The sequence below is a fragment of the Electrona antarctica genome (assembly GCF_951216825.1).
Source record: "Electrona antarctica genome assembly, chromosome: 11".
NCBI lineage: Eukaryota > Metazoa > Chordata > Actinopteri > Myctophiformes > Myctophidae > Electrona > Electrona antarctica.
The window spans coordinates 41,398,716-41,419,703 of record NC_136792.1 but is presented as its reverse complement, the minus strand read 5'-3'; the positions used below and the strand labels follow the sequence as shown (position 1 = coordinate 41,419,703).

The window sequence follows — 20,988 nt, the reverse complement described above, 5'->3', positions numbered from 1 at the left end:
TCTGAACATGGCATCATGACTAAAATATCTAAACACACATATTATACACATAAAAACCCCAGGAAAGTGTTTTGTGTGTCGTAAACATCATTAAAGGTATATTCAGTGATTTCACTTAATTCAAATATCATCAAATATCAAACCTGACAATAAAAAGTGATGTAATGAATACAATGTACAATGAATACATGAAATGACACCTTTATTGAATACAATGGGTCATATTGTATGACTTTTTGAATACAATGGGTCATATTTTAGTTTTTATGGTGAGTTGTATTGGAGAAGTTATTCAGCAGCCTCCTTTCCCTGTAAAATAGGAGTATGCTATTAGATATTCAACATTTATTTTGTTAAATCTTAGCCATCTTAGACAGCCAGCCAACATAATAAAACTTGATATTGCACATGTATTTACCTTAGAGTCACGACTTTTAGCTCTCATCTTGTTGACCTGGGATTCAGCGATGTCAGCACGCTCCTCTGCCTCCTCTAGCTCATTCTGAACCTTTCTGCACTTAGACAGGTGAGTGTTGGCTGCTTCCTCCTACAATATGATAGAGATGGTTCAAAGCCTCAATATTTGAAAAGAGCACCTTACAATTATAGTCCAAGCAAGACAATTTCATAAAAACTGTAAAGTGTGGTTGTGGCTAATGTTCATGTTAGTGTTAATCTTTCACAACACTCTGCCCATGGCGAACACAACTAAAGATGTATATTGTCTTACCGCTTCCTCAGCCTGCCTCTTGTAGCCCTTCACCTTCATCTGCAGTTTGTCTACCAGATCCTGAAGCCTGGCAAGATTCTTCTTGTCCTCTTCAGTCTGAAGTGAGAGTGAATTTATGACATTTATAGATCTTTGTATTTGTATTTTGTAGTTCATGCAATCTAATTTAGTTAGTGGCATGATGGATATTTAAGTGAACATGATATACAGTACCTGGTATGTCAGCTCCTTCACTCTCCTCTCGTACTTGCGGACACCTTTAATAGCGTCTGCTCCACCTCTCTGTGCATTGTCGACCTCTCCCTCCAGTTCACGCACCTTCACAAAAGGAATTATGCACTATGAAATGACTTATTCTTATTTCATTGACTATAAGCTGTGTTGAAGTAAACCACATCTTACCCTAGACTCCAGTTTCTGGAGCTGCTTCTTGCCTCCCTTCATAGCCAGGTTCTCAGCCTCATCCAGACGGTGCTGCAGGTCCTTGACTGTGACCTCCAGGTTCTTCTTCATCCTCTCCAGGTGAGAGCTGGTGTCCTGCTCCTTCTTCAGCTCCTCGGCCATCATAGAAGCCTGGAAAGAAGATAAAATGTACTTCATTGTCCCGCAAGGAAATAATCATGTCACTGCACACTTGACAAACATGGTACATAGATTACATTTATATAAATTCACATGTTGACTGCGAGAAAATATCTTGTAATATAACAGGTAATAATAGGGTAATAAACAGATACTAATCGTGGTCATAAGACCAGAGGGAAACAACAACATCATAGGGGGCAAAATCTGTGAAAAACATGGGAATTATTTAAAATTATATTCTAAAAAAGTTAATTCTTTCAGTGTCATTGCTGTAGATGTAGGTCAATTGAAGCCTATTTTTTGATACAACGCTTACCACCATTGCCGTTGATTAATGGCAATTGCGCTTTTATAGTGCATTCGATCGATCGAGCCATAATGCTACTTACGTTAGCCGGTTAGCTAGCTATGTTGTTAGCACAGCACTGGATCGCCCATCTTAGATCGTCGTCGCCATAATAATCCATTCTATCTGTTTATTTCAATCGCCTGTATCTCCTATTCCTTGTCCCAGATGGAATTTTGGTCAAAACAACGTTTCTTTGACGGCACAGAGCCGACGATGTGTAGCTCTCCAGTGCCCCGGTTTGGATTCATATTGTAAACAAGGCCTGTCCAGGCTCCGTTCAGCTTCCTAGGTTAATACTACTTCTGGTAGACTGGAAATGTGGCTTTTCAAAATAAGAGCTCGACTGGAAAAAATGCTGGAGTGAATTAGATCCTAATCTTTCAATAATGCTAGCGCTGTAAGTGTTAATAATGGAGCTGGGAACTTCTCCTTTGGTCTACCCATTCCTGGGATATGTGAGAATGATCCAGTGAAAAAAATAGCAAAAAAGAAAAAGCAAATCAAAATTCACCCGAACACTAATGCGAAAGAAAAGTAAAAAAGAAAAAAGGCATGTGGTCAGGGAAACAAACCTGCCCTCTATGATGTCACCGAGCATCATGTAGGTACAGTACAGAAAGAACTTCTGAACAGAAATAAAATGTATGTCGCCACCTCTGTGTCGACACCTCTGTGTCGCCACCCCTGTGTCGCCAAACCTTCCGACACAAAGGAATGTGGGTGTGGAATTCTCTCAATTGTAATAATTAAGCATGCCATAAGGATGTCTAATTGTCCTGGTATATTGGATAAGAGGCAGAGCTCCTAACTTACATCAGTGATGGCTTTCTTGGCCTTCTCCTCAGCATTCCTTGCTTCTTGAACACTGTCATCCACTTCACCTTGGACCTGGATCAGGTCAGTTTCAAGTTTCTTCTTGGTGTTCACAAGGCTTGTGTTCTAAAATAAAGATTCAGTTTAGCAATGCAAGTATGAATGAGTTGTATGTTAAAAATATGTTGTTGAGTTTTTCCATTGACTTACCTGAGAGTGCAACAGTCCAGCGCGCTCACTGGCATCCACCAGTTCTTGCTCAGCCACTTTGCGGCCTCTCTCTGTCTGTTCCAGAGCCACTCTCAGCTCCTCGATCTCAGCGGCCATTAGGCCGTTCCTACGCTCCACCATAGCAGCTTGCTCTATGCTATCTGCTTGGCCTCTGCTAGCATCATCAAGGTGCACTTGGGCATCCTAAAATAAATCACATTTGAGGTGGTCACGATAAGAGAAACATCAGAATGTGATTTGTTCAAAGCAGTTCCATTGTTTGAAGATCTGTCTAAATATGTTTTGCACCTTAAGCTGTCCCTGAACGTTCCTCAGCTGCTTCTGGGCCTCAGAAGCCTGGCGGTTGGCGTGACTCAGCTGAACCTCCATCTCGTTCAGGTCTCCCTCCATCTTCTTCTTGATTCTAAGGGCATCATTTCTGCTCCTGACCTCAGAGTCCAGAGTGCTCTGCATGGAGTCAACCACCCTCTGGCTGTTCCTCTTGATCTGCTCCATCTCTTCATCCTTCTCTGCCAGCTTCCTGTCCACCTCACCCTTGATCTGGTTGAGCTCCAGCTGGACACGGAGAATCTTGGACTCCTCGTGCTCCAGAGTACCCTGAAATGCAATACAGGATCAAAAGGTTGTAGGACTTTTTTAATATAACATCCATCATTATACTGCTACACTGTTGAATGTAAAACGTATTGAAAGAAAGAAAGAAAATACAGACATCTATAACCTAAAGTTTTAATACCTCCGCTTCCTCCAGGGCTGTCTGGATCTCTGACTTCTCTGTCTCTGTCTGCTTCTTGGACTTCTCCAGCTCATGGATGCTCTTTCCAGTCTCACCGATCTGTTCAGTCAGGTCTGAGATCTCCTCTGCAGTGGATTGAAAGTAATGACTCAGTCAGCAAATATTTTGTATTTGCATTTTAATAAAGTTGTAACCTGATCCACCATTTGATCGGTTGTTGTTTTTGTTTTTTTACTGTTGCTCTTGAAAGAATGATACGAAAACGTACGTTGCAGGTTCTTGTTTTCACGCTTCATGGTCTCCAGTTGGTCCAGAGACTCCTCGTAGGAATTCTTCATCTTAAACAACTCAGTGCTGAGAGAACGAGCCTCTTTCTGAGCTCCCTCCAGTTCTGCCTGTCCCTCTTCAAATTTCTGCTTCCATTCTGCCAGGACCTGCATACAATTTGTAATGATTTGTCATTTACCCCACTTTAAGGACACAATAATTATTTTGTAATAATGTACATATGTCAAAGCACCTTATCGAAGTTCCTCTGTTTCTTGTCAAGATTGGCAGCCAAACCATTGGCCCTCTCTACATCAATCATGAGGTCTTCCACTTCACCCTGGAGTCTCTGTTTGGTCTTCTCCAAAGAGGCGCACTTGGAATTCACAGCCTCGATTTGCTCCTCAGCTTCCTGAAGACGCTGGGCAAGCTTCTTCCTGTTGATCAGTTTTCAATGGAATTCGATTATTGTGGCAATATTTTGTATAGTGAGTGGTACCACGGGAAAGATGCGTGATGCATTTTGAGCTTGTACATCTGATAATTCCACTCTTTCTGAAAATGTTGGAAAAAATATGAACATTTTTCAACATTGAAATGATTATCACGATTTTGACGAGTATGCCCATTTTATGCTCAAGCGATTATCTCAGATAATTGCGATTGGGCGACAGGCCTAGTGGTACCTGAAACGGAAACGTTGAAGTCGCCCAACACTTCTGTCCAAAGCTGCAACTGCAGGCAGGCGGTTTTGCTTGTGCATGTAGCTCGAGCAAAAGAGTGCGCAGCTGCGGTTTAAAACAGAGCGCTCGTTCACGAGTTAGCACTTGTAGAGCGTTCTTCCGGGTGCTTCAAACGCCAGTGAGCAACTTCTGTTTAAATTAATAGTGGGAGCGGGTCTGTCTATGGTAAAAACACTGCTGACTTACTTGGCCTCCTCCAGCTCCTCAGTGCGTTGGACAGCATCAGTCTCATACTTGCTCCTCCACTGACACACCTCAGCGTTGGCCTTGGACATTCCACGCTGCAGCTCTGCCTTCGCCTCCTGCTCCTCCTCAAACTGCTCCCTCAGAAGGTCACAGTCATGGCGAGCTGATTGCACAGCATGAGCAAGGGCATTCTTTGCCTGTCAGAAGAAAATGGAAAAAAACAATGTCAGCTGAATGAAATGACAAAGAATATGAAACTAAAATAGAAAATAATCTGTTCCTCACCTTAACCTCCTCTTCAACAAGTCTTTTCAACTCCTCAATCTGTTGGGTGAAGGCCTGCTTGCCTCTTGTGAGCTGAGAGACCAGAGCTTCTTTCTCCTCCAGTTGACGACCAAACTCACCTAATTAGAAATTTGAATATTCATTTCAAACATTTCAAACATATCATCGGTGGCTGGGATAACTGTTGATCAAAAGCATTATCTCTAATTATGGTCAATTTGTGCAAGTACCATTGACAAACCATGTAGTCAAATGATTTATGATTAAATGAACATTTACCGTTCTCTGTCAACAGTCTTGCTCTCTGAGCGCCGATATCATTGATCTGGCGAACGTTTTCATCACTCTTGGCCTTGATTTCACTAAGTTGGTCCTCAAGGGTGCGGCACATCTTCTCAAGATTTCCCTGGAAACGAACATTATACATGTTCAATCATCTTTTTTTTCAGATAGGTTCATTGCTTTGATTTAAAGCAAAGCCAATCGATATAGTCTATATTTCAGCCCTCCGGTTTATAACTGTATGGTTTCCTTACCCATCACTGGGTTGCTTGGCCATCATTAGCTATGAGGAGAGAACAGCACTGCACTGTTTTTAAAACCTTAAACACTTAACATTTGCCTAATTATCCTAACAGCTTAATAACATTTAGAGTTTGCATACTCGTTCACAAGATTACTTGTATGAAACATTCCCACTGTTAAATCTGAGCTATAAAGACTGCCTTTCAATGCCCCACACATGTGGAACTATCAGTTTTAAAATGTGAGTATTTCATTTCACTTTAGTCACTTTAAACATGTTTGTTTGTCTCAAGAATGATATTATACCATGGCATTCCATCATACCTTTGCCTTAGCAACAGCCTCCATGTTGCTGGACAGGTCATCGATCTCCATCTTGTATTCACTCTTCTCCTTCTCCAGTTTCTGCTTGACTCTCTGGAGGTTGTCGATCTGTTCACCCAGTTCCGCCACGCTGTCGGCCTGTTTCTTACGGAGAGCAGAAGCAGTGGCCTCATGCTGCAGGGTGGACTCTTCAAGGTCACGACGCACCTTCTGGAACTCAGCCTCGCGCTTCTTGTTCATCTCGATCTGAGCGGCGGTGGCACCTCCAGCCTCCTCCAGCCTCTCACTGATCTCTTCAAGTTCCCTGGAGAGATCGGCTCTCTGCTTCTCCACTTTGGCACGAGCGGCACGCTCTGCCTCGATCTCCTCCTCCAGTTCTTCAATACGAGCCTTTCAAATGAATGATGTTAGATTAACATCTGAAAATAACCATTCACACTTACTTATTATTAATGATTTTACAGAAAATAAAAATACCTGGAGTTCTTTGATCTTCTTCTGCAGCTGGGCCCCCAAAGATTGTTCATCCTCAATCTTACTCAGAAGCTGGCTTACTTCAAAGTCCTTCCTGTTGAATACAGTCAATAGTCATATTTTAGCATCATTCTGCAGGTGGTTCCACTCCATGACATTTCATATTGTTGGTGCACATTACTTCTTTATCTTCTCGTCAGATTGCTGCTTGTCATTTTCCAGGTCCATGATGGATTCCTGGGCCAGTTTCAGATCACCCTCAAGCTTTCTCTTGGCTCTCTCCAGGTCCATGCGGAGCTTCTTCTCTTGCTCCAGAGAACCCTCCAACTGCACAACAATATATTGTTGTTGTTAATCAGTAAAACAATAAACATATAATATTAAAGATGGAGTGCCGTGATATTTGTATCTTTTCCAGTTTTCTTTGTACACTTTTTTGAAAAAAAATTGTCCACCTCATATAATGATAATGCCTGATGATTATGTTTTAGGGTGGAAAAAAATCACGACACTCCATCTTTAAATTCAAAACATCTGATTCCCTTTGGTAAACTCACATCGTCAACTTGCTGCTCCAGCTTGGTCTTGGCCTTGGTCAGAGTGTTGACTTTGTCCTCCTCTGCCTGCAGGTCATCCAGGGTTTGCTGATGGGCCTCTTGGAGGGCTTTTTTCTCCTTGGTCAGCTTAGCGACGCTCTCATCCTGAGACGCCATCTCCTCAGTCAGGTTCTTCACCTGATAGAAGCAAAACATAATGTGTTGTCATAGAATGGCTCAAATTCAATCAGTGCTTTTCAAAGTGGATTCCAGGGACTCTCAGGGTTCCTTTAGGGGAGGGGGGTTCTGAATTGACCCTTACAAGTCTGTAACTAGAGTGTATGATCTTGAGTATAATCTATACCTTGTTTTCAGTGGCGTGTTTCTCCTTCTCCACTTTGGCCAAGGTGAGCTCCAGGTCATCAATGTCCTTCTTGAGCTCAGAGCATTCATCCTCCAGCTTTCTCTTCTTGGCAGTCAGTTCTGCATTGATCTCCTCCTCGTCCTCCAGTCTCTCGGTCGTCTCTTTGAGCTTTGCCTCCAACTGGATCTTACTTTTAATAAGACCTTCACATCTCTCCTCAGCATCATTCAGAGCCTCGTCTCCCTAGTTGTCAATGGAAATGAATTTGAAGAATGTCAAATTGGGTCAGGCCCTTGTACTGAACAGCCGTTCGACCACCAGGCATTCTCTGCCATGGTCTGCAATGTATACCATGGCAGAGAATGCCTGGTGGTCGACTCTACTTATACATTCTACTTTAGATAAAAGATTTAAAGGGCAATATCACTTTGGTAGAGGTTTGGGTTGTGTATTTACCTTGTCATGATGTTATCCAAATGTGGACAAGAAATCAAAAAGAATTGCTCTAGTAATTAGAAATTGATAATTCTAAATATTCTCCTCATTGACTTACATTGTACACTGAAACAGCTCACAAAGTCACTGAAGGAGGAGAGGACACTGGAGCAGCACAGCCATTTAGAGCCTTTTAATAGGTACTAGTATACAGAACGACTAACGTTTCGACCTAAGCTCTCAAAGTCACTCTTTTAGTACGTAAACAAACAAACAAAGTTGATTCAGACAATATAGAGCATTACCAAACCCAGTTCTGTTAGTTTTTTTTTAATAAAATGTAAAATTCCTGTTGATTTTGCCATTTTTATACGAAGAAAACCCGGACTGGATCCGTGGATCCAGATCTAGATCTTCAAATAGTAAATTCAACAGGAAGTTAACATTATTATTAAAAACAAAAACAGTACTGGGTTTGGTGATGCTCATATTGTCTGAATCAATTTTGTTTGTGTTCATTTAAAAGAGTGACTTTGAGAGCTCTTTCAGCGTACAATGTAAGTCAACGAGGAGAATATTTTGAATTATCAATTTCTAATCAATGGAGCAATTATTTTTGATTTCTTGTCCACCTTTGGAGTTACATCATGGCAACGTAACTATACAACTCAAACCTAAAAAAAGTGGTCTTGCCTTTTAAGATGATAAACAATATGAAATATTAGCAACAAGTGTAGCTACTTACTGATGCCGATGCCGATGCAAGGTTATTCTTCTCCTGGATCGCAGCTATCAATTTCTCTTCCAGTGTCTTCTTCAAGGCCTGGAGAGTGGCCAGGTCAGTCTTCATCTTTTCATAGTTCTCCTTCATGTCATTCAGCTCCTTCTCAGTCTCAGCACTCTGCAAGAGAGGCTTGATCTTGTAGTAGACCATCATCCATGGCCAATGTTTCACATTGACGAATGAGCGCATGTTGAACTGGATGGTGTAAATGGCCTCTCTGTGGACAACAGTGGATCATGATTGAAATGCAGATTGAGGGTTTCCATGTAATACGCCTGCTGTTATTATATAATTGTGTCATTATAGTTGTACTATTGTTGTTGTTATTATTGCTGTTGGTATTATTGTTGGTATTATTATTATTGTTGTTAACTGCCGTTAAATGCAGGATGACCCCCCATCCTATAGCCTGATTCTGCTCGAGGTTTCTTCTGCTGTTTATTAAGGAGATTTTTCCTTGCCACCATCATCAAAAGCTTGCTCTGCAATTTTTGCTATTTTATTATAGTGATTTGACACTTTATTTCTTTTATTGAATAGATGTTTTCAAAGTACCTCCTAGCCATCATCTTGACAAACTCCCTCCTCATGAGGTAAGCTCGTGCGAGTGCCTGAGTCATGCCGACCAGAGCAGCCAGCTTTTCATCTCGCATCTCTTCAAGGACACCCAGCAGACCAGCTTTGAAGAACACCTGAATACAATGTCACAAACACTGTAACTAAACAACCATAAAATCTATTTTTAGTCCTCTGTCCATAATGTTAAACCAGATTGGGAGTGTGTTTACCTTGGTGTGTCCGAACCTGTACTCATCAACAGGTACGTCAATGGACCCAAGCAGCTTCTCAGATGCCTTCTTGTTGTCCATGAACGCGCCTTCGGGACATGCGCTGGCGTTCAGTACTTTGTATCTGCAGAAGTTCATGGTCATTTTGCGTGCCTCCCGTTAATACGTTTGGAACTAAAAGCTGCTGGAAAAAGGAATTGATACCTCTGCTTGAAGTCAGCATAGGGGATTCTGCTTGGGAAGCCCTTTCTACAAATTCTGATGCCCTCCAGCACACCATTACACCTCAGCTGGTGGATGACCAGGAAGTTCTCCATCAGTCCTGTAAATATGTTGCTTCATTATAATTACAACAAAATAGTTACGCACTGGCCAAAGTTGCATTTAATGAGTCAAAACGAGTCAACCAAAATACAAACATACAAAATAATGTCATCTGCATAGGGAGATCTTATATTTTAAGTGTATTCTGTGTTGTACCCATATATGTCAGCATTTGCTATAATTGTCTGGGCAAAGGGCCCTAGAGCTAAAGCAAATTGTGAGGACAGTGTCTGGTTAGTCAGTCTCATAGCTGCAGTGGGGTTGCTGTACAATAGCCTAATCCATGTAATGAACCTATCTCCAATGTAAAAAAATTCTATCACTGAGAACAAGTACGAATATTCCACCTGGTCGAAAGCCTTTTCCGCATCCTGGCTTAGTACTACAATACAAGCCAAGGTCTTCCTTGGGGCCACTAGGAGATAATTGATAAGGCGTCAAATGTTTCTTTTCTGTTTACCTGGACACTTGGACTCGTTGGGAATCAGGCAACGCACAAAGTGAGGATGTGTGCTCCTCAAGTTGGTCATCAGCAACTGCAAGTTTGCCTATTGAGACATAAAGGTTTATAATGAGTCAAAAGTAATAGAATGTTGTACTTTTTCTTCCACTATAATTATTTGAACTCTTTAGATACTACTTACTTTGCAGATTTAGATTGTTTTTAAAAACATACTTTAACGACGTAAACCCTATTTTAAACTTTAATTCCAACATTTAAAGACTATTTCTTACATGGATATAATGTTGATAATAATAACGCTTCATTCTTACAGGGATATATGTTGATAATAATGAAAAGATATTCTTACCCTGAAAGCACTAGACACAGTCTGCATGGAACCACCCTTCTTCTTGCCTCCCTTCTTGGTATTATCTGTTTATATTAGAATCATGAGTTATCATTAGTTATATAGAATGAAAATGCTTCCCTTCTTGTCAGATTCTGAATGTTTATAGTATTGATATAACAATACCTTCAGGCTCAGGTGGGGGATAGAACACATTATATTATATTATTGTCCTATATTAATTTGCTGATGTCCCGCCCCTTCTGTGTTCCTATTGGCTCTGGGGTACAGCCATAACTCCAGTTCCCAATATGCTAAATGCTCCAAACCAATTGTAATAAACATACCTTCAGGCTCAGGTAGGGGATATAACATACAGAGCAGCTTCACTGTAGACTTCTGGTACAGCTGCACCACAGAGTCGTTGAGAGGATCCTTGTTCTTCTCTAGCCATCCTGTGATGCTGTTGATTGATTGATGGATTGATTGAATACTTTATTAACACTTTTTTAACAAAAGCCAATCGCTTGTTTCCATTGGAGTCCTCCATACTCAATTAATCGAAAACTGTAGTCCACAGTTCCGGTTATATTATATATAATGTATAATTATATATACAGTACATATAGGCATACTATAGGGTTCTGTTCACCTGTAGTCCACAGTTCCAGCATAGTGGACCAGGGAGAAGTGAGCCTCACCCTTGCCTTTACCAGGCTTGGGTTTTTCAAAGGCCTTGTTCTTCCCCAGATGCAGGTCAATCAACTTCTCTGCAAAACTTTTGTCTGTAGCTTTTGGGAACATGCACTGCTCTTCAAGGCTGGAGAAGATGCCCAAGGGCTTTGGGAAGGAGACACAAGAGACAAATCAACAAAAGCTTAGTGCCAATGACAAAAAATACATGTGTGTGTGTGTATACATTATGTCCATTAAAGCACAAAATAATTGTATACCTTCAATGAACGCAATGCTGACACCTAAGTCCATAGCAATACATAATATTATAATACGCTATACTAATAATAATTCTATACCTTCTCAATCAGCTCAATGCAACAGTGTATGTATTTCATTCTCAATCAGCTCAATTGCAGACAGCCAAGTCCATGTACAGTACCTACCTTCTCAATGAGCTCAATGCAGATAGCCAAGTCCATGCCGAAGTCAACGAGATCCCAGGGAATTCCCTCTTTCATGTATTCTTCTTGTTCCAGAACAAACATGGTGTGGTTGAAAAACTGTTGCAGTTTCTCATTGGTGAAGTTGATGCACAGCTGCTCCAGGGTGTTGAACTGTGAGAGGAAATATCATTAGCCCAATCTCTTGTAAATGTGTAACTGTGACAAAAATATTTAGTCTCCCACTTAAAACAAGTCCATGCTTACATCAAAGATTTCAAAACCAGCGATGTCCAGCACACCAATGTAGTAGTTTCTCGGCTGCTTGGTGTCCAGCATCTCGTTGATCCTAATGACCATCCACAAGAACAGCTTCTCATAGATGGACTTGGCCAAGGCACTGACTGAGTTCATTGTCTAAGGAAATAGGAACATTATAGTGAGTTACACAATTTAAGCAATTTTAGCCTTTGCATAAGCCTGCAAGGTTTTCAAGGCTAGGCCAAGTGCTACGGGCTAGGGTGGAGTCTGAAGAGGTGAATCTTCAGATTACGGTGGAAGATTTGTCTGCAGATCTAACTGCAATGGAAAGTTTATTCCACAAGTTTCCGAGTGCTTTAGGGAAGGTTGACAGCTTCCCTGTGTTAGCTGATCTGAGTGAGCGCTGAGCGGGATGGGTTTTAGGGTTGGATACACAATAGAGGGTATGCGCATGCATAAAGTGAATGGCAAATTCACAAATACAACTTCCCTATTTGGATGTATGGGCTGTCAAGGCCAGAAAGTTGTTTGTTGCCACTCAGTAGACATTCCCGCATAACTTCCGGGTTTGATGATTATGTCACGCGCATACCCTCTATACACAAGGTCATGGTGTAGTCATATATATATATATATATATATATATATATATATATATATATATGTGACTAAATTTGATTGAGGGACTGCCATTGGATTTTTTAAAATTTTCGTTTTTTGTGAAAGCAGTGAATCATAGCTTCAAATTGACATATTGGTTGTTCAGTTTGACCCACCAGTTTTGGAGATATGGCTTATAGAGTAATGTCTTGCAGAAAACAGCGAGTTGAGAAAACAGGCTTGAAAGGTTCACTTCTGTGGTCTAACATTACACCTAGCTACATGTTTGGGCATTTATTTCATATTTACATGTCGATTTCAGCTCTGAAACTTATTTCAGACATGCTCTAGTATGTGAAGAGTATGCCTGTGCTATTAACTCATTTTGAAGAAAAAAAAAGAAAAAAAGTTTTTCTCCTCTGGTGAAAAGCTGGAATTTGCGCGATGGCAGTCTCTCAGTCAAATCTGGTCACATATATATATATATATTAAATTATTTGTTTTTTGCTTTTTCCCTTTATTGATAGATACAAGTGAAGATGGACAGGAAAGAGGGAGAGAGAGACTGGGAAAAACATGCACCAAACGTCGTCATGAACGGGACTCAAACACACAACCCACTACGGGTAGAGCCTATATATGTGGCATGCGCCTGTCCTGGACCACTAGGCCAGCAGGCGCCAAACATATCAGTAGAGGTACTTGGAACTGCACATGTTTCTGCAGTGTGCTGTTGTTTTTGTAGCAAAAATGCAGGGCAAAGGTTTTTCCTTGGCCTCTAGGGAGTGTGCATTCAAAGTTTTAAGCAAATCGGTGCAGTTACCTGTAAAAATGCCAATCGGCCTTTTATAGTGCCACCATGAGGCTGATTTGAAATTTTTCAAGTGGCATTACTTCCTCGGCTGTGTGGGAATATGCGTGCAACATTTCACAGAAATTGCACACTGCGTTCATATGCATTTTGTTCAGTTTAATGGATATAGAGATACTGTGTACCGGTTTGCATGATGTTTGGACAAAATCTGTAGGACTAGGAGTGATATCAAAACGTGTTTTGCAAAAATCGACCACCTGGTGGCGCGCCGATTACGCCGATCTGAAAGATTTGGGGCAGAGGTTCTGTTCTGGGATCCACCGATCCAGGTCAGGACAGTCTGGACACAACTTATAAGGTGTGTATGAAATCAGAACATGGAAATAATGTAACTTTACTCACCTGTGGCACAGTTTGTCCTTTAGTGACAAATTCATTTCCCACTTTAACTCTGGGGTAGCAGTATGCCTTAAGCATTTCCGCTGAGTTCAGACCCAACAGGTAGCAGATCTTGTCAGCCACTGAAATGATCATAGAATTTGCAATTTACGATTCAGGCATTTAGCAGACGCTTAATCCAGAGTGCGATTTTAGCAAGGTAAACACAATTGGTAATACATTGAATGCACACAGCTAGTAATCTAGGACCATATAGGTAAACCAAATAACCTTCAGTATAAACAGTATAATATAAATAAATAATGACAATATATTGAAAATATATTTAGCTTAGTTCTTTTGAAATATAAATAAATACAAGACATCACATTTTTTGTTGAAGATGCAATTTACCCTCCGTGCCGTCTGGCTCCGCCTGTTCCTCACGCTGCTTCTGTTTGAAGGTCAACGTTCCATGATGCATCACTGATCCGGTGAACTTGTAGATGCACGCTTTCTCCTCAACATTGAAGCCCAGGATGCCAATAGCATCCTGAAAATTGAGATTAAGCATTATATTAGCAATCCAGTTTAAATAGGATTATTTTGGGAGGTCATGGCCTGAAAACCACTGCTTTACAAAATGTATTTTGCAGAGCAACTGACTGCAATGCACAGTGAGTATTAGAAATGTAAAATAATGTCCATTTACATCTGTAGCCTCCAACTCGACTTTGTCATCAATGCTGGCCACAGTGATCTGACCCATGCTGATCAACGGGAAGTCGTATGGGTTGTTGGTGATGAGACAACTTTCTGAGAAGGGATTACAAAAAGTGTGAACATGTGTTTCTATTCATTAGTGTGGTTCAACCAGACTAGTAATAGTAACACTTTATTTTTTTACTTCTTTCTAGAGTAACCCTAAACTTTGCTTCACTACTTATCCCACAGTTTTGATGGCACGCACTTGACCAGCTTCATCGGGAATCGTGTGCTTGTATTTTGCTAAGAGAAATGTTGTATAGTTTAATTGATATTAATGTATTCGTGCATTACATTTCCCCATTGACATGAATCGGAAAATTCGAAAAGTCACGTTCAAGTATTTTTTCCATAAGGGCTATAGTTACAAAACTAGGAGAGGAGGTTCATAATAATTATTAAAATGAATTAACTTATAATTATATTGGTCGGCTATATTGTGGCGCTATAACAGCCCACTTTATGTTTTGGCTTATAACTCTTGAACCGTAGGTCGTAACATTTTTCCCTGGATTCCGTGGGTCATGACGCATCTCCCCATATAGTGCGTATCGTGCGGCCGTAATCATCGTCCAAAGTTAATGGGAGGGGACTATTTTACAAAAAAACGTCCAATCCATTCCAAATTTGAATCACATGTCACGGGTGGTTTAATCAACCCAGAGCAAAAAGCAATTCCATTTTCATCCACAGGGGGTGCCGCAAAAAAAAAAAAAAAAAAAACATTTGTTGCAGACATTTTATTTTTTGGGGGGAAAAATCCCCTCCAAATTACTTCCACATGATCACAGGGGTGACTTGACATTGTAATTGGCTAGAATAATTAGTGGGAGGGGCCTATGTAACCGATTGCGGCAACCACACTTTGCAATTTTTCAAAATTGCGACTTTTCAGTATAATTCCATTTACCAATAATCCCAGGTATGTGGTCGGTCATCATCTGGAAGAAGATATGGTAACCTCTCTCTAGAGGAAGCTGGTAGGTCACTCTAGACTTCTCCAGCAGATCTATATGGGTTGTACAACATAATTAATAATAATAATAATAATAGTAATAATAATAATAATAATAATCTATATGGGTTGTACAACATAATTAATAATAATAATAATAATAATAATAATAATAATAATAATAATAATAATAATAATAATAATAATAATAATAATAATAATCATCTATATGGGTTGTACATAAGTCAAAATGTAATCCTCAAATTAACAAATATATAATTTCTCATCTCTGAACTTCATACTTACATGTCTCAATATCAGCACTGGCCAATTTACCCGCATTGTTGAAATGGATTCTGATGAATTTACCCTGTTTGATATAGCACAATTAGTTGCATCCGTCTACATTGTGGAATTATTGCAGGTTTACTCATAAAATGTCATTATTTTACACTTACAAAGCGAGAGGAGTTGTCATTCCTCACAGTCTTGGCATTACCATAGGCCTCCAGCAAGGGATTGGCTGCAATAATCTGATCCTCCAGTGACCCCTAGAATGTTTTAGACATCGCCCAATTTAAAATTTGGTCTGAATTCTTTTACATTGAATTGCTATATTTCATAAAAATGCTTTATGTTCCAAAACATTTTTGTTAAAGTTAAAAACATATACATATACAGTACCTTAATTTTACCACTATCGGCCGCCGATTTCTCTCCACTAGCAGTCGCTGCTGTTGCAAAGTACTGGATGACACGCTTGGTGTTCACAGTCTTCCCAGCACCGGATTCTCCACTGGTTATAAAAGCATACATTCAGAGAAATGTACTTAGTGAATTTGTGTACAATGTTCTTTTTTTAATGCCTAGTAGATGATGGAAACTTACGTGATCAGGACAGACTGGTTTTCTTTATCTGTAAAATGTAAAGCACATATTTTTTTAGTCATGGATATACAGCACAAACTCATTATGTATTTGTTTACATTGTCCTGACTAGTACGTACCCATCAGCATGAACTGAAAGGCGTTGTCAGAGACAGAGTAGATGTGGGGTGGAGCCTCAATACGCTTCTTGCCTCTGTAGGCATTTACAACCTCCTGGTCATACACTGGGAGCCACTTGTAGGGGTTCACAGTTGCACAGAACAAGCCAGAGTAGGTCTGAAGGGGAGAAGAGAGAGAACATTAACATTGAACATAACTTCAGAACCATGAGTTGTTTGCATTTGTTTTTCTACGGTTTTTCATTTGATGATATAATTTGTACTCTGTGTTTGTGTTTTTCTTTCTTTGACAGGTGAAATAATGTACTGCTCAACATGTAGAAAAGCTTACATAGATCATCCATGCTGCATAACGCTCTTTGAGGTTATACAGGACAGTGGCTTCAGTGAGGTGGGTCATCATGGCCATGTCCTCAATCTTGTCATACTTGGGAGGGTTCATAGGGGTGACATCCGCCTCAGGGACAGTTCTTTTCTAAAAAAGAAAAAGCACAACTTCAGAATGTAATGTGATTACAGTTGTACTGTGCCACTATTTGATTTTAGATACACCTACATCTTTCTTGTCCAGCGTTTCCACGATGACTTTGTCACCTTCCTTGCCTATAATCTTACACTTGAGGTATAGCTCTGCCTTATCCACCACATATGATGCAGTTTTGGCATCAAAGGGCGCACTTTGAGCTTCCATTCTCTCCTTCTCTGGCTTACGGAGATAAATGGCGGCCTTGCCGTACTGCTTCATCTCTTCGTCCGTACTCATGGTGGCGGCTTTCTGTATTTGAGGAGAGGAGAAGCAAGCACTCAGTCGAGTAGTTCACAGTATAAGAATATCGGGTAGTCTATAGAAAGGAATTCCAGCATTAACTTTTTATCCATTTAGGATTCCTTATTTATTAAAGGTTTACCCCCATAAGCAGCAACAAACGGATGTTTCAGCCCCAGGGCTAGGCATAAGCGGTATAAGCGGTCGCTTAGGGCCACAACCACTGAGGGGGCCACATCACAGGGAGAAGATTTCTTTATTTTTTTTAATGTATCCCCTATCCCATACATGGGCTACTGGCGGCCTGAGGGCCACATGTGGCCCCCACCTTCACTTAATGCAGCCCGCAGGTTAATATCAACTGGCAGCCTGGGGGCCACATGTGGCCCCCACCTTCACTTAATGCGGTCCGCAGGTTAATATCAACTGTAGGCTACAGTTGAGGGATGTTTATACCATCCCTCTACATTGGGGACACGGTTTATAGCATCCCTCTACACTGGGGGCGCTGTTTATACCATCCCTCTACACTGGGGGTGCTGTTTATACCAACCCTCCCCACTGGGGACGCTGTTTATACCAGTCAGTCTGTCATACCATCCCTCCCCACTGGGGACGCTGTTTATACCAGTCTCTCTGTCATACCATCCCTCCCCACTGGGGGGCACTGTTTATACCAGTCAGTCTGTCATACCATCCCTCCCCACTGGGGGCACTGTTTATACCAGTCAGTCTGTCATACCATCCCTCCCCACTGGGGGCGCTGTTTATACCAGTCTCTCTGTCATACCATCCCTCCCCACTGGGGGCACTGTTTATACCAGTCAGTCTGTCATACCATCCCTCCCCACTGGGGGCGCTGTTTATACCATCCCTCTACACTGGGGGTGCTGTTTATACCATCCCTCCCCACTGGGGACGCTGTTTATACCAGTCTCTCTGTCATACCATCCCTCCCCACTGGGGGCACTGTTTATACCAGTCAGTCTGTCATACCATCCCTCCCCACTGGGGGCACTGTTTATACCAGTCTGTCATACCATCCCTCCCCACTGGGGGCGCTGTTTATACCAGTCTGTCATACCATCCCTCTACACCGGGGGCGCTGTTTATACCAGTCAGTCTGTCATACCATCCCTCCCCACTGGGGGCACTGTTTATACCAGTCAGTCTGTCATACCATCCCTCCCCACTGGGGGCACTGTTTATACCAGTCAGTCTGTCATACCATCCCTCCACACTGGGCCCCCACATGTGGCCCCCACCTTCACCTAATGCGGCCCGCAGGTTAATATCAACTGGCGGCCTGAGGGCCACATGTGGCCCCCACCTTCACCTAATGCGGCCCGCAGGTTAATATCAACTGGCGGCCTGAGGGCCACATGTGGCCCCCACCTTCACCTAATGCGGCCCGCAGGTTAATATCAACTGGCGGCCTGATCTAGCCTCTTAATTTTGATCTCAAAGTGCACCAGATTGAAGCATTTTCATGGCAAATTTACACATTTTTCTGGACCCGGGGGTCAGGGGGGGCGCATAATATTATGTTGCTTAGGGCCACTAAATGCCCAGAACCGGCACTGTTCAGCCCATAGGCCTTCCTCTACTTATTTTGTATTTTATTTGTAGGAAGGCCTACCGGCCAAAACATACATTTGTTGCTGCTACTGGGTGTGAACCTTTAATATACAAAGAACAAATGGAATAAAAGTGTGTGCTGGTATGCCTTTCTAGACAGACAATAGATGTTTTTGCTGACTTGACATCTGAGCAGATCATTGTAGGACTATGCTAGGTTTAATGTCAAAATTATGAACACTCACTTTTCCCCTCTACCAGTAGCAGTGAAATCTTGAGTGCAGTACAAGTCCTAAGTGTGGGGGGAAAAAAACATAATTTTGAGTTGAATGATTTAGTATTATATGAATCTTATATTGTTCATTCTTGCCGCACAGCACTTCATGAGAGACATTTTTAAATTACTCATTAGTTCCACATCTGAAAAGAGTGATCCATTCCATCCAATATTATCACTGCATGCAATGAAATGAAATGATGCTTGCCCATTCAGTTATTTTCATTTGTTTGTTTGTTTGTTTGTTTGTTATTTTTCTTGTTTTTTTGTTTTGTTTTGTACTGAGGCAATGCTAGACTTTTTTTCTCCGTTTCTAATACACTTTAATTCCATTGTATGAATTAAGGTTACATTCAGAGGTGCATGGGTATACACTAGCCAAACTGTACTCAAGTAAAATAATTGTTGTAATAATAATAATAATAATAATAATAATAATAATAATAATAACTCCAGTAGCTGACATTACATGCAATGTAAATTATTATTTAAGTACTAATATAAACTAAATATAAAATAATTAATAAAAGCAAATTCCAATCTGGCCTAAACCACAATTACAAATAAAAGATTATACAGTCAATCATTTAAATCTGTACAGTACATTGTAACATCAATTATGCTGTCCACTATGTGGACTATGCTGTCCACTAAGTGGATCATGTTTGTAGCTATTTGGTATGTAAGGAGTCATACGACTGGTTTTATATGACTAGGATTAGCTAACATCTCTAAAACATTTATATGACTATGCATAGCTTAGATATCTAACTAATGTGATATCTAAGCTATGCATAGTCATATAAATGACTATTAAGGACTATTAAAGACAGATGAAGTCTCACTCACCAAATGAAACGCTGAACACCTCTGCAGTGGGTCCGTGTGTCACCCGCCTCAGCAGGCTTATATGAGTTGCTAATTGCATGCTATGCAGAAAGTAAAAGTAGGAATGGCCTTTAATGGTGTTTCCTTCTTGTTGATATTGCAATAGCATGTCCTTATGGTCAAACCATTCCCATGATACTGGATAGTGCATCTTGTGCATCAGATTTATGAGTCAACTTTATAGCCATGCCAGTGGCTATGATATTCTGTAAATATAGCTTAATTGGCAGGGTGGTGGGGTGCCTGGTTTGGTATAATCATCACAGCATGACTTGTCAGATACATTATATTCAGTGAGGGAAGTAACTACGTAATTGTGTTGAAAATTGGAAATACTACACTTAAGTAAAAGTGGGCTACATCAAAATTGTCCATTACTTGAGTAAATGTACTTAGTTAACTTTACACCATTGGTATTTCCATTGTATGCTTCACACTTCCACTGCACTTAATCTCAGGAGGAAACTTAAGCTTTAGTTACCTTTTGGGGGGGTTTGATGTTATTTTTGTTTTTTAGCCAGGGTCATAGTTCAGATGGTTCAGATGTCAGACGTCTTAATGGCACTGGCTTCAATGTAGGAAACAGTGAACACTGACACTTGATCACTCAACCTCCAGCCCATAAAAAGTTGTCTCAACTAACGTCATTTTTATTCCTTGTGCTCATTCAGCATCACATTTCACCATAAATACATTAGTTAACGATAAGACACTGTTTAATTGCAAACGCAGCTTCTGTCACAAAGCTGATACAGTCCAAGTTTGTTGTCACAGCTTTCCTATATAAAATCAAGCAGATACAAAGTAGCCTAAACCCAAATCTAGTGTGTTTAATGAATAGACCAGTGGTTCTCAAACTGTGGGTTGGGAGCCCAAAGGGGGTCCCCAAATGATTACTGGGGGATTTGCTTACTGTGCAACATTGTTTTTCTCACTCAACAGTAGTTAAGTATATGCAGGGTATCTGCACATTTTTAAAGTGACAATTTAAGGTCTTTAAAGTATCAAAAGTAATAAACAAACTATATTATAAAAATAAAACCATTGGTCAAATAGTCAAATATTACCTAAGAAAGAGGGACATTTTTTGTTGATCGGCTATTTTCACAATATATCTGTGAAACCGAGAGCTGAGCAGCAGTGGTGTACAGTAAGTACATTTAATTTGTTATTGTACTTAAAGGGCCACTTGACCCCTTTTGCAACCAGATCTTAATGATGATTAGTACACAAGAAACACTTTCCTGGGGTTTTTATGTGTGTACTATGTGTTTTTAGATATCATTAGATGTCATGACACCATGTTCATGA

General features: G+C 40.7%; 1 protein-coding gene across 1 annotated transcript; it reads right to left on the bottom strand.

Annotated features, from left to right (window-relative positions):
* Window positions 1–260: 260 nt before the first annotated feature.
* Window positions 261–19,733, bottom strand: LOC306932829 (myosin heavy chain, fast skeletal muscle-like). Its single transcript, XM_079514768.1, has 42 exons — window positions 19,639–19,733; window positions 18,758–18,804; window positions 16,725–16,943; window positions 16,500–16,643; window positions 16,169–16,325; window positions 16,050–16,077; window positions 15,846–15,957; window positions 15,620–15,712; window positions 15,468–15,531; window positions 15,117–15,215; window positions 14,154–14,257; window positions 13,856–13,994; window positions 13,466–13,584; window positions 11,656–11,805; window positions 11,392–11,562; window positions 10,923–11,110; window positions 10,618–10,733; window positions 10,292–10,356; window positions 9,940–10,027; window positions 9,360–9,477; window positions 9,156–9,279; window positions 8,923–9,059; window positions 8,329–8,584; window positions 7,149–7,391; window positions 6,806–6,982; window positions 6,430–6,575; window positions 6,252–6,342; window positions 5,775–6,164; window positions 5,205–5,331; window positions 4,926–5,044; window positions 4,641–4,837; window positions 3,965–4,148; window positions 3,713–3,878; window positions 3,445–3,569; window positions 2,997–3,305; window positions 2,688–2,891; window positions 2,478–2,603; window positions 1,133–1,303; window positions 944–1,048; window positions 731–826; window positions 419–547; window positions 261–309 (listed from the first exon to the last, which is right to left on the bottom strand). Exons 3-42 carry the CDS (start codon window positions 16,929–16,931, stop codon window positions 289–291), a joined length of 5,805 nt encoding a protein of 1,934 aa, XP_079370894.1. The 5' UTR covers window positions 16,932–16,943; window positions 18,758–18,804; window positions 19,639–19,733; the 3' UTR covers window positions 261–288.
* Window positions 19,734–20,988: the final 1,255 nt, after the last annotated feature.

What these genes read in the sequence shown, in the direction of transcription:
- LOC306932829 (XM_079514768.1), bottom strand. Translation starts at nt 16,931, where the DNA reads ATGAGTACGGACGAAGAGATGAAGCAGTACGGCAAGGCCGCCATTTAT. An exon ending in AGGCTGTTGCTAAGGCAAAG is followed by an intron (nt 5,332 to 5,774) that starts GTATGATGGAAT and finishes GTTCGTTTCCAG; the next exon opens with GGAAATCTTGAGAAGATGTG. An exon ending in AACAGAGGAACTTCGATAAG is followed by an intron (nt 3,879 to 3,964) that starts GTGCTTTGACAT and finishes AATTGTATGCAG; the next exon opens with GTCCTGGCAGAATGGAAGCA.